The sequence below is a fragment of the Bufo gargarizans genome, chromosome 5 (assembly GCF_014858855.1).
Source record: "Bufo gargarizans isolate SCDJY-AF-19 chromosome 5, ASM1485885v1, whole genome shotgun sequence".
Lineage (NCBI taxonomy): Eukaryota > Metazoa > Chordata > Amphibia > Anura > Bufonidae > Bufo > Bufo gargarizans.
The window spans coordinates 448038617-448060439 of NC_058084.1; the positions used below are offsets into that span (position 1 = coordinate 448038617).

Consider the following 21823-nt stretch of genomic DNA (forward strand, 5'->3'; position numbering starts at 1 on the left):
ATCAGTGTTGATCACAGCATCTGAGAGATTAAATGCCGCACCATACTTTCCCTCAGCTGCTTATCTCTACCTTAAATTTTACATGTATCCACTATTCTTACCTGACTTTCAATCCCTTTTCACATGTATCACTGTATTAAACTCTTCTATTAAATAAAACAGGACATTAGGAGTATTTAAATATAAGCTGTATTTTTGCCAACACCTCTAGTGATGATGTAAACCTAAAAGAGTTGTCGGAAAGAACAACCATAGAATGCCCAATATATATAAAAATATAAATACTTTATTATATCATACATTGATCAAAATTCATAAATATAAGACATTATTACACAAAATTGATTTGGGAAAAATCAGCAAACAAACTGGATGCCATAGTCACAAACAAATATCTATATGATCATAAAATAATTTATTCATAGCAATGCCACCTCAAGGTAACATATACCGATTTTTCATAGAGATTCATAACAGTAATACCTCATGGGTATACTGTACCACTATACTCCAAACCCTCTTTCTAAGTAAGTGCAATTCCACTTCCTAATAAAGGGTGATCAGTGTGCCCAAATGCGCCTGGGCCGCATAACACTAGTTAGCCCAGCATCACCAGGCACACTGCCACCTATCTAGTGTGCAAAATCATAACCAATTACTCATGATGAAGGATGATCAATGTGCCGAAGTGTGACTAGGCACCATAAAAATAGCAAGCCCAGCACAGTCAGGCAAATCGCCATCTATCTAGGATACTAAATACTTAACTGGTGGTTCCTAAAGCAAAATGGTCTATGTGCCTAAGTGCAGCCGGGCACCTTGACCTATAATTAACCCAGCACAGTCAGGCACATCACCACCCATAGTGCTAAATAAAGAGACAAATACCATATAACCATCTCAACCATACTGGCCAAATGCCAATAGTTAAGCTGACTTAAAAAACGTGACGGTCAAGCCTATCCATTATGAAAAATACACTATCAAAATATCACAACACCAACATATACAGTGACCACATATACAATAAAAAGTATACACAAATATGTAAAGCATGAATCTCATGTATTGATCTCCACTGGTGCATAGAATAGTCCCTCTTCAGGCTTGCATTTTCTTTTTATCTTCATCGCCATATCCTCGGCATGTACCAAAATTGCTCCTCTCCTCACACTCCTCACAACATGACCACATGAAAACTAAATAAAACAAAGAACAGTTAAAATCACTGAAGAATTCAGTAACAATGCTAACCTAGAAAAAGGATTTGAAACTCAAAACCTCATTCAATCCATGAGGAGTCAGTGTTGAGCAGAACCATCCACTTTGTTTCTTTTTGAAGGAGGCAACGTTTAATGTTGCCCCCACAAATTCCCAGACGTACCCGGTCTATCCCTTTGAACAGAATTGGATTGCAGTTATGCACCTCCCTGAAGTGTTTGCCACTGTTTTTTTTTTTTGCCACTGGTTTTAATTTCCTGAGCTTGTCGCACTCGGTGATCTCAGAGGCCACCTTGATATCACGGATGTGTTCCAAAACTCTTGTCCTGAGAGCCCTTGTGGTCATACCAATGTAAATCAGACCACAAGGGCACTCAGCTCGATAGACCACCGCCTCTGTTTTACATGAGATGTGATGTACAATTTTGTACTCCTTTTCCCTATTGGTATTGGTAAATTTGTCTGATCTGATCATATATATACATGCGGTGCAATCCCCACAGGGGAAAAAACCCCACTGTGGGCCCTTATCTCCAAAAATCCCCCCCTTAGTAGGGGCTACATAGTGACTCCTGGTCACTACGTCTCTCAGATTTCTGGCTCTCTTCCAAGTGACTAACGGTCTCTCAGAGATGACCTTCTTCAAATCCCTGTCAGTGCGAAGAACCTGCCAATGTCTATGGAGAATATCCTGCATTTGTCTCCATTGGGCATTAAAGTTAGTTATAAATCTGGGGAAGACATGATCTTTTTCTTTTTCTTTCTTACATGGAGATTGTTTTAGAAGGCTATCTCTAGAGGAATTTTTGGCCCAAACATAACCCTTTCTAATAACTTTGTTACTATAGCCCCTCTCCCGGAGTCTCCTCGATAGATCAATAGTCAAGAAAGAAATGGCACTCATATATCCGGAAGACTGCTCAAACATTTGATTTTATTATATTCAAATAGTCTGCAGGTGACAAATTACTAAAAATCATGCATATAAAATCAACATACAAGATACGTAAATTGTAGTAGAAATACACAATAAAACCATTAAAACGTCACTAAAATGACGATTATTCTTTGAACCTATGTGCCTAGCAGCAAATGTAGTCAGGTCATCAAATACAGGTGATCGTTCAGGCTGGGTGTCGATCAGACCATCACCATATATTCGATAACCACAAAAATTCAATAACCGCAATCCACAATATACTCTGGTTAACAGATAGAATAGTCATTCAAACCAGAATCTCGATTAGATAGTCACCAAATATTCGGCATTAGTAGTCGCCATTAAACATGTTGGAATGTATTTGTATAATTTTCCCAGATAGCAGGAGGTGGTTTCAGTTCGATTATTGGCTGTGAGTTGCAAGTGTTGTATCGATCCAACACTATATATTTGGATGGCTCACAAAGTCAATATTTCGTCATAAAAACACTGTATCAATTTCACAGATTAACATGAATAATTCAGGATTCCAGCTCTCTGGTGGCGTCCCACCTCTTTATGAGCTGTATGTCACGAACTATGGATCCGATCGCTCCGGATCCCACAGCTGTGACGTAGTGGTCTATGACGGAGTCTGCGCACACACAGAGACCTCACGTGACCGGGGTATTACCATTCGGCTAACACCCCCCACTACACTTCGGTAACTGCCACCACGTGGGTTCCCGGTCCACGAGCCGACTATCCGGGTCATTCACTATCACATAGATCAGGCAGATTAACTCCTCCAAAGGACTTGATTAATCGATCGATCTGCAGCTGTGCATCATTGAGCTGCTGAAATTCAATTGCTCACTGTTTTTAGGCTGCCCAGACCGTTTGTCAGTCACTTTTTACTGGGGTGATCGGCGGCCATTTTGTGTCTTGTGGTGTGCTAGCACAAGCTGCGACCAAGTGCATTTAACCCTCAATGGTGTGGTTGTTTTTTGGCTAATTCCTACATCAGGGTGAAGCTGTCTCACCATGTGCATTTAACCAGCAATAGTCTGGTTATTTTTTGGCCATATACTACATCAGGGGCAAGCTGTCACCAAGTGCATTTAACCCTCAATGGTGTGGTTGTTTTTTTGGCTAAATCCTACATCAGGGTGAAGCTGTCACACCAAGTGCATTTAACCAGCAATAGTCTGTTTATTTTTTGGCCATATACTACATCAGGGGCAAGCTGCGCCTGTCACCAAGTGCATTTAACCCTCAGTAGTGTGGTTTGTCAAGCTGTCACTCCAAGTGCATTTAACCATCAATAGTGTGGTTATTTTTTGGCCATATCCCAGTCTAATTCTGTCAGTAAACCTATACCTGTCACCCAGAGCCTAAATACTAGGCCTCAAATTCATATCCAGCTAAATCTGTCGTTACTGCTGTAGCTGGGCGAGTTAGTTAGTGTCCGTTCAAGCACATTTCTTGTTCTGGGTTGAAATACAATTCCCAATTTAGCAATTTAAAAATTTAGTGGTTTCTGCTGTATCAGAGCTATTTGAAATCTATCCCTAAAAGGGTAGATCATATTGAAGGTGCACATAGGGACATTCAGAATAACTTCACACACCTGCTACTGTGCATTTCCAAGTCTAATTCTGTCAGTAAACCCATACCTGTCACCCAGGGCCTAAATACTAGGCCTCAAATTTATATCCAGCTAAATCTGTTGTTACTGCTGCAGCTGGGCGAGTTATTTAGTGTCCGTTCAAGCACATTTCTTGTTCTGGGTTGAAATACAATTCCCAATTTAGCAATTTAAAAATTTAGTGGTTTCTGCTGTATCAGAGCTATTTAAAATCTATCCCTAAAAGGTAGATCATATTGAAGGTGCACATAGGGACATTCAGAATAACTTCACACACCCGCTACTGTGCATTTCCAAGTCTAATTCTGTCAGTAAACCCATACCTGTCACCCAGCGCCTAAATACTAGGCCTCAAATTTATATCCAGCTGAATTTGAATACAATACATTGGGCCAAATAATATTTTTGTTGTTGTGGTGAACGATAACAATGAGGAAAACATCTAGTAAGGGACGCGGACGTGGACATGGTCGTGGTGGTGTTAGTGGACCCTCTGGTGCTGGGAGAGAACGTGGCCGTTCTGCCACATCCACACGTCCTAGTGTACCAACTACCTCAGGTCCCAGTAGCCGCCAGAATTTACAGCGATATATGGTGGGGCTCAATGCCGTTCTAAGGATGGTAAGGCCTGAGCAGGTACAGGCATTAGTCAATTGGGTGGCCGACAGTGGATCCAGCACGTTCACATTATCTCCCACCCAGTCTTCTGCAGAAAGCGCACAGATGGCGCCTGAAAACCAACCCCATCAGTCTGTCACATCACCCCCATGCATACCAGGGAAACTGTCTCAGCCTCAAGCTATGCAGCAGTCTCTTATGCTGTTTGAAGACTCTGCTGGCAGGGTTTCCCAAGGGCACCCACCTAGCCCTTCCCCAGCGGTGAAAGACATAGAATGCACTGACGCACAACCACTTATGTTTTCTGATGATGAGGACATGGGAATACCACCTCAGCATGTCTCTGATGATGACGAAACACAGGTGCCAACTGCTGCGTCTTTCTGCAGTGTGCAGACTGAACAGGAGGTCAGGGATCAAGACTGGGTGGAAGACGATGCAGGGGACGATGAGGTCCTAGACCCCACATGGAATGAAGGTCGTGCCACTGACTTTCACAGTTCGGAGGAAGAGGCAGTGGTGAGACCGAGCCAACAGCGTAGCAAAAGAGGGAGCAGTGGGCAAAAGCAGAACACCCGCCGCCAAGAGACTCCGCCTGCTACTGACCGCCGCCATCTTGGACCGAGCACCCCAAAGGCAGCTTCAAGGAGTTCCCTGGCATGGCACTTCTTCAAACAATGTGCTGACGTCAAGACCCGAGTGGTTTGCACGCTGTGCCATCAGAGCCTGAAGCGAGGCATTAACGTTCTGAACCTTAGCACAACCTGCATGACCAGGCACCTGCATGCAAAGCATGAACTGCAGTGGAGTAAACACCTTAAAAACAAGGAAGTCACTCAGGCTCCCCCTGCTACCTCTTCTGCTACTGCCGCCTCAGTCTCTTCTGCTGCTGCCGCCTCGGCCTCTTCCTCCGCCTCTGGAGGAACGTTGGCACCTGCCGCCCAGCAAACAGGGGATATACCACCAACAGCACCACCTCCGTCACCAAGCGTCTCAAGCATGTCACACGGCAGCGTTCAGCTCTCCATCTCACAAACATTTGAGAGAAAGCGTAAATTCCCACCTAGCCACCCTCGATCCCTGGCCCTGAATGCCAGCATTTCTAAACTACTGGCCTATGAAATGCTGTCATTTAGGCTGGTGGACACAGACAGCTTCAAACAGCTCATGTCGCTTGCTGTCCCACAGTATGTTGTTCCTAGCCGCCACTACTTCTCCAAGAGAGCCGTGCCTTCCCTGCACAACCAAGTATCCAATAAAATCAAGTGTGCACTGCGCAACGCCATCTGTGGCAAGGTCCACCTAACCACAGATACGTGGACCAGTAAGCACGGCCAGGGACGCTATATCTCCCTAACTGCACACTGGGTAAATGTAGTGGCAGCTGGGCCCAGGCGGAGAGCTGTTTGGCGCTCGTCCTTCCGCCGCCAAGGATCGCAGGGCAACATTCTTTGCCTCCTGTTGCCACCTCCTCCTACTCAGCTTCCTCCTCCTCTTCTTCCACCTGCTCATCCAGTCAGCCACACACCTTCACCACCAACTTCAGCACAGCCCGGGGTAAACGTCAGCAAGCCATTCTGAAACTCATATGTTTGGGGGACAGGCCCCACACCGCACAGGAGTTGTGGCGGGGTATAGAATAACAGACCGACGAGTGGTTGCTGCCGGTGAGCCTCAAGCCCGGCCTGGTGGTGTGCGATAATGGGCGAAATCTCGTTGCAGCTCTGGGACTAGCCGGTTTGACGCACATCCCTTGCTTTGCGCATGTGCTGAATTTGGTGGTGCAGAAGTTCATTCACAACTACCCCGACATGTCAGAGCTGCTGCATAAAGTGCGGGCCATCTGTGCGCGCTTCCGGCGTTCACATCCTGCCGCTGCTCGCCTGTCTGCGCTACAGCGTAACTTCGGCCTTCCCGCTCACCGCCTCATATGCGACGTGCCCACCAGGTGGAACTCCACCTTGCACATGCTGGACAGACTGTGCGAGCAGCAGCAGGCCATAGTGGAGTTTCAGCTGCAGCACGCACGGGTCAGTCGCACTACGGAACAGCACCACTTCACCACCAATGACTGGGCCTCCATGCGAGACCTGTGTGCCCTGTTGCGCTGTTTTGAGTACTCCACCAACATGGCCAGTGGCGATGACGCCGTTATCAGCGTTACAATACCACTTCTATGTCTCCTTGAGAAAACACTTAGGGCGATGATGGAAGAGGAGGTGGCCCAGGAGGAGGAGGAGGAGGAGGAGGAAGAGGGGTCATTTTTAGCACTTTCAGGCCAGTCTCTTCGAAGTGACTCAGAGGGAGGTTTATTTCAACAGCAGAGGCCAGGTACAAATGTGGCCAGCCAGGGCCCACTACTGGAGGACGAGGAGGACGAGGATGAGGAGGAGATGGAGGAGGATGAGGATGAAGCATGGTCACAGCGGGGTGGCACCCAACGCAGCTCGGGCCCATCATTGGTGCGTGGCTGGGGGGAAAGGCAGGATGATGACGATACGCCTCCCACAGAGGACAGCTTGTCCTTACCCCTGGGCAGCCTGGCACACATGAGCGACTACATGCTGCAGTGCCTGCGCAACGACAGCAGAGTTGCCCACATTTTAACGTGTGCGGACTACTGGGTTGCCACCCTGCTGGATCCACGGTACAAAGACAATGTGCCCACCTTACTTCCTGCACTGGAGCGTGATAGGAAGATGCGCGAGTACAAGCGCACGTTGGTAGACGCGCTACTGAGAGCATTCCCAAATGTGACAGGGGAACAAGTGGAAGCCCAAGGCCAAGGCAGAGGAGGAGCAAGAGGTCGCCAAGGCAGCTGTGTCACGGCCAGCTCCTCTGAGGGCAGGGTTAGCATGGCAGAGATGTGGAAAAGTTTTGTCAACACGCCACAGCTAACTGCACCACCACCTGATACGCAACGTGTTAGCAGGAGGCAACATTTCACTAACATGGTGGAACAGTACGTGTGCACACCCCTCCACGTACTGACTGATGGTTTGGCCCCATTCAACTTCTGGGTCTCTAAATTGTCTACGTGGCCAGAGCTAGCCTTTTATGCCTTGGAGGTGCTGGCCTGCCCGGCAGCCAGCGTTTTGTCTGAACGTGTATTCAGCACGGCAGGGGGCGTCATTACAGACAAACGCAGCCGCCTGTCTACAGCCAATGTGGACAAGCTGACGTTCATAAAAATGAACCAGGCATGGATCCCACAGGACCTGTCTATCCCTTGTGCAGATTAGACATTAACTACCTCCCTTTAACCATATATTATTGGACTCCAGGGCACTTCCTCATTTAATCCTATTTTTATTTTCATTTTGCCATTATATTGCGAGGCTACCCAAAGTTGAATGAACCTCTCCTCTGTCTGGGTGCCGGGACCTAAATATATGCCAATGGACTGTTCCAATGTTGGGTGACGTGAAGCCTGATTCTCTGCTATGACATGCAGACTGATTCTCTGCCGACATGAAGCCAGATTGTCTGTTATGGGACCTCTCTCCTCTGCCTGGGTGCTGGGCCTAAATTTATGAAAATGGACTGTTACAGTGGTGGGTGACGTGAAGCCTGATTCTCTGCTATGACATGAAGACTGATTCTCTGGTGACATGAAGCCAGATTCTGTGTTACGGAACCTCTCTCCTCTGCCTGGGTGCTGGGTCTAAATTTATGAAAATGGACTGTTGCAGTGATGGCTGACGTGAAGCCTGATTCTCTGCTATGACATGAAGACTGATTCTCTGGTGACATGAAGCCAGATTCTGTGTTACGGAACCTCTCTCCTCTGCCTGGGTGCTGGGCCTAAATTTATGAAAATGGACTGTTACAGTGGTGGGTGACGTGAAGCCTGATTCTCTGCTGTGACATGCAGACTGATTCTCTGCTGACATGAAGCCAGATTGTCTGTTACGGGACCTCTCTCCTCTGCCTGGGTGCCAGGGCCTAAATTTATGACAATGGACTGTTACAGTGGTGGGTGACGTGAAGCCTGATTCTCTGCTATGACATGCAGACTGATTCTCTGGTGACATGAAGCCAGATTCTGTGTTACGGAACCTCTCTCCTCTGCCTGGGTGCTGGGCCTAAATTTATGAAAATGGACTGTTGCAGTGGTGGCTGACGTGAAGCCTGATTCTCTGCTATGACATGAAGACTGATTCTCTGGTAACATGAAGCCAGATTCTGTGTTACGGAACCTCTCTCCTCTGCCTGGGTGCTGGGCCTAAATTTATGACAATGGACTGTTACAGTGGTGGGTGACGTGAAGCCTGATTCTCTGCTATGACATGCAGACTGATTCTCTGCTGACATGAAGCCAGATTCTCTGTTAAGGGACCTCTCTCTTCTGCCTGGGTGCTGGGCCTAAATTTATGACAATGGACTGTTGCAGTGGTGGCTGACGTGAAGCCTGATTCTCTGCTATGATATGAAGACTGATTCTCTGCTGACATGAAGCCAGATTGTCTGTTACGGGACCTCTCTCCTCTGCCTGGGTGCCAGGGCCTAAATTTATGACAATGGACTGTTGCAGTGGTGGCTGACGTGAAGCCTGATTCTCTGCTATGATATGAAGACTGATTCTCTGCTGACATGAAGCCAGATTGTCTGTTACGGGACCTCTCTCCTCTGCCTGGGTGCTGGGCCTAAATTTATGAAAATGGACTGTTACAGTGGTGGGTGACGTGAAGCCTGATTCTCTGCTATGGGACCTCTCTCCAATTGATTTTGGTTAATTTTTATTTATTTAATTTTTATTTTTATTCATTTCTCTATCCACATTTGTTTGCAGGGGATTTACCTACATGTTGCTGCCTTTTGCAGCCCTCTAGCCCTTTCCTGGGCTGTTTTACAGCCTTTTTAGTGCCGAAAAGTTCGGGTCCCCATTGACTTCAATGGGGTTCGGGTTCGGGATGAAGTTCGGATCGGGTTCGGATCCCGAACCCGAACATTTTCGGGAAGTTCGGCCGAACTTCTCGAACCCGAACATCCAGGTGTCCGCTCAACTCTAGTTGTGAGGAGTGTGAGGAGAGGAGCAATTTTGGTACATGCCGAGGATATGGCGATGAAGATAAAAAGAAAATGCAAGCCTGAAGAGGGACTATTCTATGCACCAGAGGAGATCAATACACGAGATTCATGCTTTACATATTTGTGTATACTTTTTATTGTATATGTGGTCACTGTATATGTTGGTGTTGTGATATTTTGATAGTGTATTTTTCATAATGGATAGGCTTGACCGTCACGGTTTTTTAGGTCAGCTTAACTATTGGCATTTGGCTAGTATGGTTGAGATGGGTATATGGTATTTGTCTCTTTATTTAGCACTATGGGTGGTGATGTGCCTGACTGTGCTGGGTTAATTATAGGTCAAGGTGCCCGGCTGCACTTAGGCACATAGACCATTTTGCTTTAGGAACCACCAGTTAAGTATTTAGTATCCTAGATAGATGGCGATTTGCCTGACTGTGCTGGGCTTGCTATTTTTATGGTGCCTAGGTCCTAGTCACACTTCGGCACATTGATCATCCTTCATCATGAGTAATTGGTTATGATTTTGCACACTAGATAGGTGGCAGTGTGCCTGGTGATGCTGGGCTAACTAGTGTTATGCGGCCCAGGCGCATTTGGGCACACTGATCACCCTTTATTAGGAAGTGGGATTGCACTTACTTAGAAAGAGGGTTTGGAGTATAGTGGTACAGTATACCCATGAGGTATTACTGTTATGAATCTCTATGAAAAATCGGTATATATTACTCTGAGGTGGCATTGCTATGAATTTCTATGAATAAATTCTTTTATGATCATATATGATATTTAGACTATCAAATTTGTTTGTGATATTGGTATGAGATGGGCACTTTATACTGTCTACTCCTCATGTTCTCTAAATTCTTTCTCAGCAAATCATTGTTATCTTGATCTTCTTCTTCTTAAAATCATGTATTACTAAACTGAGGTCTGTACACTAAGATTTGATGAAATATAGTTATTGTATTCATAGAATCATGTATAATAATTCTTGGTGATGAATATTGTGAAATTTAGGTATTAAGAAAAAAAAATATTTGGACTATACTTGTGATTGTGGAGAAATTGTTGTGGCTATGGGGTTATCAATTATTATTAAAAAATCATTATATTAATTGATTAGGGCATTATGGGTATGTAAATTCTCTTGATTAGGGCATTATGGGTATGTAAATTGATTATTAGAAATCATGGTATTAAGTCCTTTTGCTAATTAGGTCACTATATGGAACATCAGCATTAGTACCAGAAATCATGATATTAAATTTCATGTTGTTGTTACTTTGCCCTTTCTTTCCTTTTTCCACCCTCCTTTTTTTCTCCCTTTTGCCCCCTGTGATGAGAAGATGTATTCAGCGGTCCCCTGGTAATCTATGATATAGATACATTCTATGCATACTTCTTGTGGGCCGTTACAATGTATACCATTCATTGATATATAGAACCAGGCTCTGTTACTTTCAGAGCGGCACTGTCTGATACAGCGCTTGGCTGGGAAGCGCTGTGCGCCGGGTCACGTGGGGACGCCGCCGTGTTTCCTTGGGAGGCGGGCTGGAAAGCATCCAGTTTGTTTGCTGATTTTTCTCAAATCAATTCTGTGTAATAATATCTTATATTTATGAATTTTGATCAATGTATGATATAATAAAGTATTTATATTTTTATATATATTGGGCATTCTATGGTTGTTCTTTCCGACAACTCTTTTAGGTTTACATGATTGGTTCTCTGTTTACCCTACTTCACGGCTTCATAGTGAGCCCTTTTTCTTTGGTTCTACCTCTAGTGATGACCTGGTGGGATATACACCCCTAGAAAAATTATCCTTATTACGTCTACCAATTAAAACCATAAAAAATCATCCCACTGGATCTAATTTACAATTTTTTTAATGATTTTTTTTTATCAACATCTAACCCATACGCAGAGAATGTTGCATCCACCCCCCACCTAGTGGCCCAAAGTTACACCCCTGGCTGTAATGCTTACTTTTTTGTTTACTATAATAAAGAATACTGCAGCACTCAATATCATCTTTCAAGACTATTCAAGTTATTCACCAATCTATGCTACATTTCGACTTCAGTCTTTTTCATTCTTAAAAATCCATCCCCTAGGTGGGGGTTGGATGCAACATTCTCTGCATATGCTGGGGGTTTAGCTATTGATAAAAAAAAAAAAACGATTCATTTAAAAATGTACTTATGGAGCCTGCAAGCTATGGCCCAACACTGCTTGCACTACCACTAAGTGGAATTTTGCATATCAACATATAATTCATCATGTAGTGCTGCTGTTACTTTGCTTTTGGTACTTTTTTTCTTTAGTGATGGCCTACCGCAATATTTCCAGACATGGTAACTTGGGGTTAATTTTAAACTGTAGGACTATTTGTAATTGGAAGATGTTTATCCCACGAACAAAAGGTATTGTTACAGGTAGTGGGTGTGGAACCACTACGTCAACCAACAGGTTCGACTTTCGGTTAATCATAAGGGTGTTATTCACTGATATATCAGGATGAATACCAGGAGGCAAGTCCCTGGTATTCATCATTTAACCCCTACATAGGGATCTGGACTTTTCTCCAGGGGAGCCACCAGGCCGCTACGTCTTGCAAAGTCACCGATGCATAGCACCAAAGGATCAGGCAAAACAAGGGCAGGCAGAGTATATGAGAATCCGTGAAAACATGTCTGCGGTCAAAGCAAGCAGCTAAGGGTCAATACAGTAATCAGACATGGGTCAAGTCAGACAACAGAGAGTCAAAATCCAGAAATCAGGCACAAGTTGGTACATGGACGGATCATCTGAATATGAGAATGGAGTGTAATGATCCATTCTGTCCTGGAAGTAAAAATGCACATCACATCCCAAACCTATGTCTATACACACCATCATAAAGCATTTGCACAACACTGGGTTGTGAGTTAAATGCCCAGCTACAGGTGTTCTATTGACCTCACACCACCTCTCTCAAAGGCTGTAATGGTGCACAAGAAGAAGGATGGAATAAAGGTCTATCCTTTTCAGCAATAATTCCCAGTTTTGTCTTTTGCAACAATAGGAATCAGTAGTACAGCCATTTCTCCAAAGTGTTCCAGAAGCTGATTTCAATAGGACGCCAAGCTGCATATTGTTCATGTTACTGTGAGCAGTCTATGTGGCCAAAAGTGCTGCCATGGTCTGCAGCATCTCTGTACTTGTCTCCAATCAAGAAAATCTGGTTGGAAATTGCAAAGGGAGCTGCCAGCACCGGATCTTGATGTTTTGTGTGCCCAAGTGCATTCAGCATGGCAGAACATTCCTCACACATCCAATAATAACCTCATTGAAGGTGTGTAAGTGTGTGTATTTCTACCTTTGCCCCTTATACTCAATAATAACTTGATATGTTTTGAATATTTTGTCCATTCTTCATCATTTTTATCAGCATATTTATTAATCCTTTGATTTCTATAATTCCACAACTTTTCCTTCTTGTGGTGTTATTTCATTGTTGAGGTGTGTATTTATTTCAGAATCAAGCAAATTGCTATGGCCCTGATTTAGCATGCCTTCACTCCATTATTCTGACTGCAAAAAGTCACATATTAGGGCTTTTGTGACTTTTTGGTCTTTTGTGACTTTTTGCATGGACCTGGTTAGCTATGTTAATGAGTTTCACTCCAGATTTATCAGACTTTTTTTTTAAACGTTGCAAAAAAAGTTGCACTTTCACTCCAGTATCAGAGTGATGTAGAAAAACTGGAGTAATGTTTTCTAGACAGAAGTGTTAGATTTAAGGATGAGACAAATTTGTCAAATAACGTACATTTGATAAATATTGCATAAAATACAACACAAACTCAAGCAAAACTGCCTTCAAATATTCCCCTCATGATAAATGTTCCCCTCTATTCCTGAAAACACAGTCAGTGCAGTTCAGTAAAGGAGTGGTCGGCCAGAGAGTATCGTGTTTCTTGGGTCGATCATGGTGGTGTGCATGAGCCCTTAAAAGGCCAATGAAAAATGTTTAGATGGAAGAAAAAATCCTCTCTTCAAAGGAAAAACCTTCAAAAAATTTTTTAAAATCATATTCATTACATGGAATTTTGGCATAGCTCCTGTTAAAATTTACTTTTTGTTTTAAAAATCACAATCATATTAATCATAACTTTTGATTAATAATAGATGTAGTCCAGTAAATTGGGAGTGTAACCTTCATATTTGGAATTTTTTCATTCTTTTTAATTTTTAGTTATTTCTGCAAATACAGTATACACAATGAAAATTCAGAAGAAAAATACATTCATTTAAGTATTATTAATCAGTCATAGCCACAGAACTGCTTACATTTCTCATTCCTGTATTGGAATGTCTACATTTTTTTTATGCATAACACATGTATACATATACATACATAATATATTGGAACAATGCTAGTTTTGCTAGCAGAAATTTCCAATCAGTCTTGTTTTTGTGTCGAATAAACTGAAATTCGGCTTTTGTTTATGACTGGGTGGACACTGAGCTTGCATAGGTGTTGAAGCCTAGCTGCAACTCCACCTCTACAACACAGCCTAAATGTTTTTTCTGGGCTTTTACTATTGATGATCTATCCTCGGGATAGGTCATCAATATCAGATTGGAAAGAGTTTGACACCTTGTATTCCTGCTGATCAGTTGTATGAGGAGACGGTGTGCACAGTGCTCACATGCTGTCTCCCTTCTCTCTTACTGTCCACTGCTGCTGTCTATGGCAAAGACCAAAGACTGCAGCAGCAGACAGGAAGAGAGAAGAGATACAGCACATGCGCACTGTGCATACCGTTTCCTCATACAACTGAGCAGCGGGGGTGCCGGGTGTCGGACCATCGCTAATCTGATATTGATGACCTATCACGAGGATAGATCATCAATTGTAAAAGCCTGGACAACCACTTTAAAATACCAAATGTGATTCAATGGGGCTTATCTGTGTGTGACTTGACTAGTGATGAGCGGCAGTGGCAATATTCGAATTCGTGATATTTTGCAAATATTTGGGCGAATATTCTCCATATATTCGCAAACTTGTTATCTACAGTCATATTCTTGATTGTGGAAATCGACAATTGAAAAATTTGCATTACGAAAATTTGCAATCAACACTACTCCTAAAGTCAAAGATATTGCAGTCTTCTCATTGACCCACAGGCTAGAATCATTAAGGGATAATGTGTACTAATTTAAAAAAAATCTCGAATATTTGCAATTCCGAATATATATCACTATATTATAAATATTCGCAAATTCTTGAAGTGCCAATATTCACGATAAAAATGTGCAATTCGAATATTCGTGATCAACACTAGACTTGACTACCCAGCTGCTGTTTCCGCATGGATTTTGCACCAATCCTATGTCATGGCACCCATTATTTGCACTCTATTTCAATCTGCATGAAAAAAATCCACTCCCATATGAGCGTCCATATATTGCCCTTGGAAACAAGAGGATGCAGCACACAGAAAGGTTTTGGCACAGTATACCTTCTAAAAACAGCATGAATTTTAAGCTATATGAAGATACCCTTACACGTATCTCACTGCCTAAAGGTTATTTAATGAAATTATGCGACTCTGAGGACCCTGCAGTCTGCCTTAAGGAACAATTTAATGATATGTATGGTTATTTTATATTCAAATACATTTCAGGAGTACAAAGTTAAGGGCAATCAGGATCAAGATATAGTGATATTTTTTGAAAAGTGGTTGCTATGTTGTCATAACAACCAAAATATGTTTCCCCTAAATTATTGTCTGAGCTTTGATTATCCGCTTTAATCTTTGTAGACTTGTCATGTGTCATACAATTGCCAAACAATGTTAAAAAAACAGGAAGGAAAACCAGTCCATGTATCATCCCAAATGCAATAACAAGAAATATGATCTTAGAAAATGTTCGGAAAATGTAACTCTCAGCTGCAGAAAGGGCTATCACACCCAAGATGGTGGCTACAGCCCCCTGTACTATAGGATAACCCAGAGAATGTAAAGCATCAATCACCCTTTCATTTACTTTGGCTTTGTGATTGGACACATAAGCATATGTAATGTGAGCAGAAAAGTCTACAGAGAATCCAATGCAGATGACAAGGTTGATCATGGAGATGGAATCTAAGTTAACATCCCAATAAGCCATGAAACCAGTAACACCCACTATGATAGAAGCTAAGGTGAATGTCACCCACAAGGAACACATAGGGTTTGGAATTAGGAGGAGCGAGATCACAAGCATGGCACCTGCAGCAACAGCAACATTCTGTATGGTGTTCTCTATGATTACAGCATATTGGTCACAATATATAAATGCTGGATGATATACAAGAAGCGGGATCTCACAGCTCTTTGCTGTGTCCCTGACTTGGTTTAACATGTCTCTCTCATCCACTGCTGAAGTAACATTTACCGTTTGTATGAAGAAACGAGAAGCTCTTATAGCTCCTGACTGAATGTCCACGTCTTGTTTAAAATCTGGAAATCTGCTAAACAATGTTGACAAATTATAAATAAAGTTGCTCTTGTCACTAATGTTCAAGTTCATCTGGTTAGCCATCCCTCTGTATGCATTCAACCAGGACTCCGAGAAAGACTCACTAACGTAGCAGTTATTTATAAACGACTCCAGGCACCTGTCAATTTTACTCTGGACATCGGAATCCCAGTATGAAACCTCCTCAGTCACCACAACCATAACTCTAGGACCATATTCTGAAAAATATAAATCATCATTGTCATAGAAGGAACGAACATAAGAACTATCAGTAGCTAAATTCCTTAGATCAATCCCTTCCTGAACCTGAAAACACCCATAAATACTGCTGAACAGATATCCCGCATATAGAAATCCAACAAGGACCTTGGTCCAGGTGTTTGTTAGAAATGGGCCATAATACTTATGAAAAAAACCAGTCATGGGGTGGTCAATCTCTTTGCCAGTGATTTGGCTGTACCCTCCTCCAACACAACACATGTTATAAGCTAATGAATGATTGTCATCTTTTTCTTTTGTCAACTTCTTACATATGAACCAGTGCCTGTTATTCTCCTCTCTTCTACCATTAAGAGCTAAGAAAGCCCCAAAGCAGGTGACGTTATACAGGAAACAGAACAAGATGGCCGTCCCAGTGTATATACAGAATGACTGCACTGACCGGAAAGAGGTCAGAATTCCAATGTAGAAAGCTAGAACATCTGTGAGTGTTGTGATTGTTATGGAAACAGCAGCTTCAGAGTACGTTTCCGCCATTCTTTCTTCAACTTTATCTTTTACTTTAGTTTGTTGCCAGCTTGAAATCATAATGAACATGTCGTCCACCCCGACACCTGGAAGCACCAATAGTAATAGCAATAATACATTTCTTTAAATCTAATAAATATTTAATAAAGTTTTCAAAGATAAAATGTTTTTTTTTTAAACAAAAAGCAATAATTGATTTTGCAATAATTAAAGAATTCACAGATACTGAGTTCCCTTTTCTGGAAGTATATACATTTATTACTAAAATTTGCTACCTTAAAGAGGACTTTTTATCTTTTTTTTTTTAAACTGAATACCTTATGTAGTAGTCCACTATCTGCTAAGTTATTTTTTTCTTACAGACCCCTCTTTTGTTTCTTTGGTGCCCAGTATGTAAATGACTACAATCGGTACAGGGAGGAGAAGATCACAGATCTCCTCAGTGGGTGTCTCCTTCTCCCTGGCTGTGACGCTGTCCAATTGCAGCGGATTGCTCCACTGCCAGCGAGAATACGAGACGGGAACAGACTATGTAAGCGAGTTTAGTTTTAACGGTCACGTCCACACACACACAGGGGGAAGGATAATGACTAGAGTTGAGCGAACACCTGGATGTTCGGGTTCGAGAAGTTCGGCCGAACATCCCGGAAATGTTCGGGTTCGGGATCCGAACCCGATCCGAACTTCGTCCCGAACCCGAACCCCATTGAAGTCAATGGGGACCCGAACTTTTCGGCACTAAAACGGCTGTAAAACAGCCCAGGAAAGGGCTAGAGGGCTGCAAAAGGCAGCAACATGTAGGTAAATCCCCTGCAAACAAATGTGGATAGGGAAATGAATTAAAATAAAAATTAAATAAATAAAAATTAACCAAAATCAATTGGAGAGAGGTTCCATAGCAGAGAATCTGGCTTCCCGTCACCCACCACTGGAACAGTCCATTCTCAGATATTTAGGCCCCGGCACCCAGGCAGAGGAGAGAGGTCCCGTAACAGACAATCTGGCTTCATGTCAGCAGAGAATCAGTCTTCATGTCATAGCAGAGAATCAGGCTTCACGTCACCCACCACTGTAAGAGTCCATTTTCATAAATTTAGGCCCAGCACCCAGGCAGAGGAGAGAGGTCCCGTAACAGAGGATCTGGCTTCATGTCAGCAGAGAATCAGTCTGCATGTCATAGCAGAGAATCAGGCTTCACGTCAGCCACCACTGCAACAGTCCATTGTCATAAATTTAGGCCCAGCACCCAGGCAGAGGAGAGAGGTCCCGTAACAGAGGATCTGGCTTCATGTCAGCAGAGAATCAGTCTGCATGTCATAGCAGAGAATCAGGCTTCACGTCAGCCACCACTGCAACAGTCCATTGTCATAAATTTAGGCCCAGCACCCAGGCAGAGGAGAGAGGTCCCGTAACAGACAATCTGGCTTCATGTCAGCAGAGAATTAGTCTGCATGTCATAGCAGAGAATGAGGCTTCACGTCAGCCACCACTGCAACAGTCCATTGTCATAAATTTAGGCCCAGCACCCAGGCAGAGGAGAGAGGTCCCGTAACAGAGGATCTGGCTTCATGTCAGCAGAGAATCAGTCTGCATGTCATAGCAGAGAATCAGGCTTCACGTCAGCCACCACTGCAACAGTCCATTGTCATAAATTTAGGCCCAGCACCCAGGCAGAGGAGAGAGGTCCCGTAACAGACAATCTGGCTTCATGTCAGCAGAGAATTAGTCTGCATGTCATAGCAGAGAATGAGGCTTCACGTCAGCCACCACTGCAACAGTCCATTGGCATATATTTAGGCCTAGCACACAGGCAGAGGAGAGAGGTCCCGTAACAGACAATCTGGCTTCATGTCAGCAGAGAATCAGTCTGCATGTCATAGCAGAGAATGAGGCTTCACGTCACCCACCACTGCAACAGTCCATTGGCATATATTTAGGCCTAGCACACAGGCAGAGCAGAGAGGTCCCGTAACAGACAATCTGGCTTCATGACAGCAGAGAATCAGTCTGCATGTCATAGCAGAGAATGAGGCTTCACGTCACCCACCACTGCAACAGTCCATTGGCATATATTTAGGCCTAGCACACAGGCAGAGCAGAGAGGTCCCGTAACAGACGATCTGGCTTCATGTCAGCAGAGAATCAGTCTGCATGTCATAGCAGAGAATGAGGCTTCACGTCACCCACCACTGCAACAGTCCATTGGCATATATTTAGGCCTAGCACACAGGCAGAGCAGAGAGGTCCCGTAACAGACAATCTGGCTTCATGTCAGCAGAGAATCAGTCTGCATGTCATAGCAGAGAATGAGGCTTCACGTCACCCACCACTGCAACAGTCCATTGGCATATATTTAGGCCTAGCACACAGGCAGAGCAGAGAGGTCCCGTAACAGACAATCTGGCTTCATGTCAGCAGAGAATCAGTCTGCATGTCATAGCAGAGAATGAGGCTTCACGTCACCCACCACTGCAACAGTCCATTGGCATATATTTAGGCCTAGCACACAGGCAGAGCAGAGAGGTCCCGTAACAGACGATCTGGCTTCATGTCAGCAGAGAATCAGTCTGCATGTCATAGCAGAGAATGAGGCTTCACGTCACCCACCACTGCAACAGTCCATTGGCATATATTTAGGCCTAGCACACAGGCAGAGCAGAGAGGTCCCGTAACAGACGATCTGGCTTCATGTCAGCAGAGAATCAGTCTGCATGTCATAGCAGAGAATGAGGCTTCACGTCACCCACCACTGCAACAGTCCATTTTCATAAATTTAGGCCCAGCACCCAGGCAGAGGAGAGAGGTCCCGTAACAGAGGATCTGGCTTCATGTCAGCAGAGAATCAGTCTGCATGTCATAGCAGAGAATCAGGCTTCACGTCAGCCACCACTGCAACAGTCCATTGTCATAAATTTAGGCCCAGCACCCAGGCAGAGGAGAGAGGTCCCGTAACAGACAATCTGGCTTCATGTCAGCAGAGAATTAGTCTGCATGTCATAGCAGAGAATCAGGCTTCATGTCAGCCACCACTGCAACAGTCCATTGGCATATATTTAGGCCTAGCACACAGGCAGAGGAGAGGTTCATTCAACTTTGGGTAGCCTCGCAATATAATGGTAAAATGAAAATAAAAATAGGATTGAATGAGGAAGTGCCCTGGAGTCCAATAATATATGGTTATGGGGAGGTAGTTAATGTCTAATCTGGACAAGGGACGGACAGGTCCTGTGGGATCCATGCCTGGTTCATTTTTATGAACGTCAGCTTGTCCACATTGGCTGTAGACAGGCGGCTGCGTTTGTCTGTAATGACGCCCCCTGCCGTGCTGAATACACGTTCAGACAAAACGCTGAAAGCGTGTGTGTGAAGTTATTCTGAATGACCCTATGTGCACCTTGAATATTATATACCCTTTTTGGGATAGATTTCAAATAGCTCTGATATAGCAGGAACCACTAAATTATGAAATTGCTAAATTGGGAATTGTATTTCAACCCAGAACAAAAAATGTGCTTTGACGGACACTAAATAACTTTCCCAGCCATAACAGGACAGCGGTAACGAGAGATTTAGCGGGATATAAATTTGAGGCCTAGTATTTAGGCGCTGGGTGACAGGTATGGGTTTAGTGACAGAATTAGACTTGGAAATGCACAGTAGCGGGTGTGTGAAGTTATTCTGAATGACCCTATGTGCACCTTCAATATGATCTACCCTTTTAGGGATAGATTTCAAATAGCTCTGATACAGCAGAAACCACTAAATTTTTAAATTGCTAAATTGGGAATTGTATTTCAACCCAGAACAAAAAATGTGCTTTGACGGACACTAAATAACTTTCCCAGCCACAATAGGACAGCGGTAACGAGAGATTTAGCGGGATATAAATTTGAGGCCTAGTATTTAGGCGCTGGGTGACCGGTATGGATTTAGTGACAGAATTAGACTGGGATATGCACAGTAGCGTGTGTGTGTGAAGTTATTCTGAATGACCCTATGTGCACCTTGAATATTATATACCCTTTTAGGGATAGATTTCAAATAGCTCTGATATAGCAGAAACCACTAAATTATGAAATTGCTAAATTGGGAATTGTATTTCAACCCAGAACAAAAAATGTGCTTTGACGGACACTAAATAACTTTCCCAGCCACAACAGGACAGCGGTAACGAGAGATTTAGCGGGATATAAATTTGAGGCCTAGTATTTAGGCGCTGGGTGACAGGTATGGGTTTAGTGACAGAATTAGATTTGGAAATGCACAGTAGCGGGTGTGTGAAGTTATTCTGAATGACCCTATGTGCACCTTCAATATGATCTACCCTTTTAGGGATAGATTTCAAATAGCTCTGATACAGCAGAAACCACTAAATTTTTAAATTGCTAAATTGGGAATTGTATTTCAACCCAGAACAAAAAATGTGCTTTGACGGACACTAAATAACTTTCCCAGCCACAATAGGACAGCGGTAACGAGAGATTTAGCGGGATATAAATTTGAGGCCTAGTATTTAGGCGCTGGGTGACCGGTATGGATTTAGTGACAGAATTAGACTGGGATATGCACAGTAGCGTGTGTGTGTGAAGTTATTCTGAATGACCCTATGTGCACCTTGAATATTATATACCCTTTTAGGGATAGATTTCAAATAGCTCTGATATAGCAGAAACCACTAAATTATGAAATTGCTAAATTGGGAATTGTATTTCAACCCAGAACAAAAAATGTGCTTTGACGGACACTAAATAACTTTCCCAGCCACAACAGGACAGCGGTAACGAGAGATTTAGCGGGATATAAATTTGAGGCCTAGTATTTAGGCGCTGGGTGACAGGTATGGGTTTAGTGACAGAATTAGATTTGGAAATGCACAGTAGCGGGTGTGTGAAGTTATTCTGAATGACCCTATGTGCACCTTCAATATGATCTACCCTTTTAGGGATAGATTTCAAATAGCTCTGATACAGCAGAAACCACTAAATTTTTAAATTGCTAAATTGGGAATTGTATTTCAACCCAGAACAAAAAATGTGCTTTGACGGACACTAAATAACTTTCCCAGCCACAACAGGACAGCGGTAACGAGAGATTTAGCGGGATATAAATTTGAGGCC

The 21823-nt window shown here is 43.4% G+C and overlaps 1 protein-coding gene across 4 annotated transcripts in view; it reads right to left on the reverse strand.

Moving 5' to 3' along the window:
• Nucleotides 1-363: 363 nt before the first annotated feature.
• The window catches only part of PTCHD3 (patched domain containing 3), an 85726-nt gene continuing 64266 nt past the window's right edge, over nt 364-21823 (reverse strand). Inside the window, exons 5-6 of one of the 4 annotated variants that reach the window (XM_044294363.1) lie at nt 16621-16792; nt 1132-1199 (exon numbers count right to left, since the gene is read on the reverse strand). In XM_044294363.1, coding sequence (XP_044150298.1) covers nt 1178-1199; nt 16621-16792 — 194 coding nt within the window. In that variant the 3' untranslated portion in view covers nt 1132-1177. Of the gene's footprint in view, nt 1200-14306; nt 16793-21823 lie in introns of those variants that run through there. The other 3 variants (XM_044294365.1, XM_044294366.1, XM_044294362.1) reach the window with 3 other exon arrangements.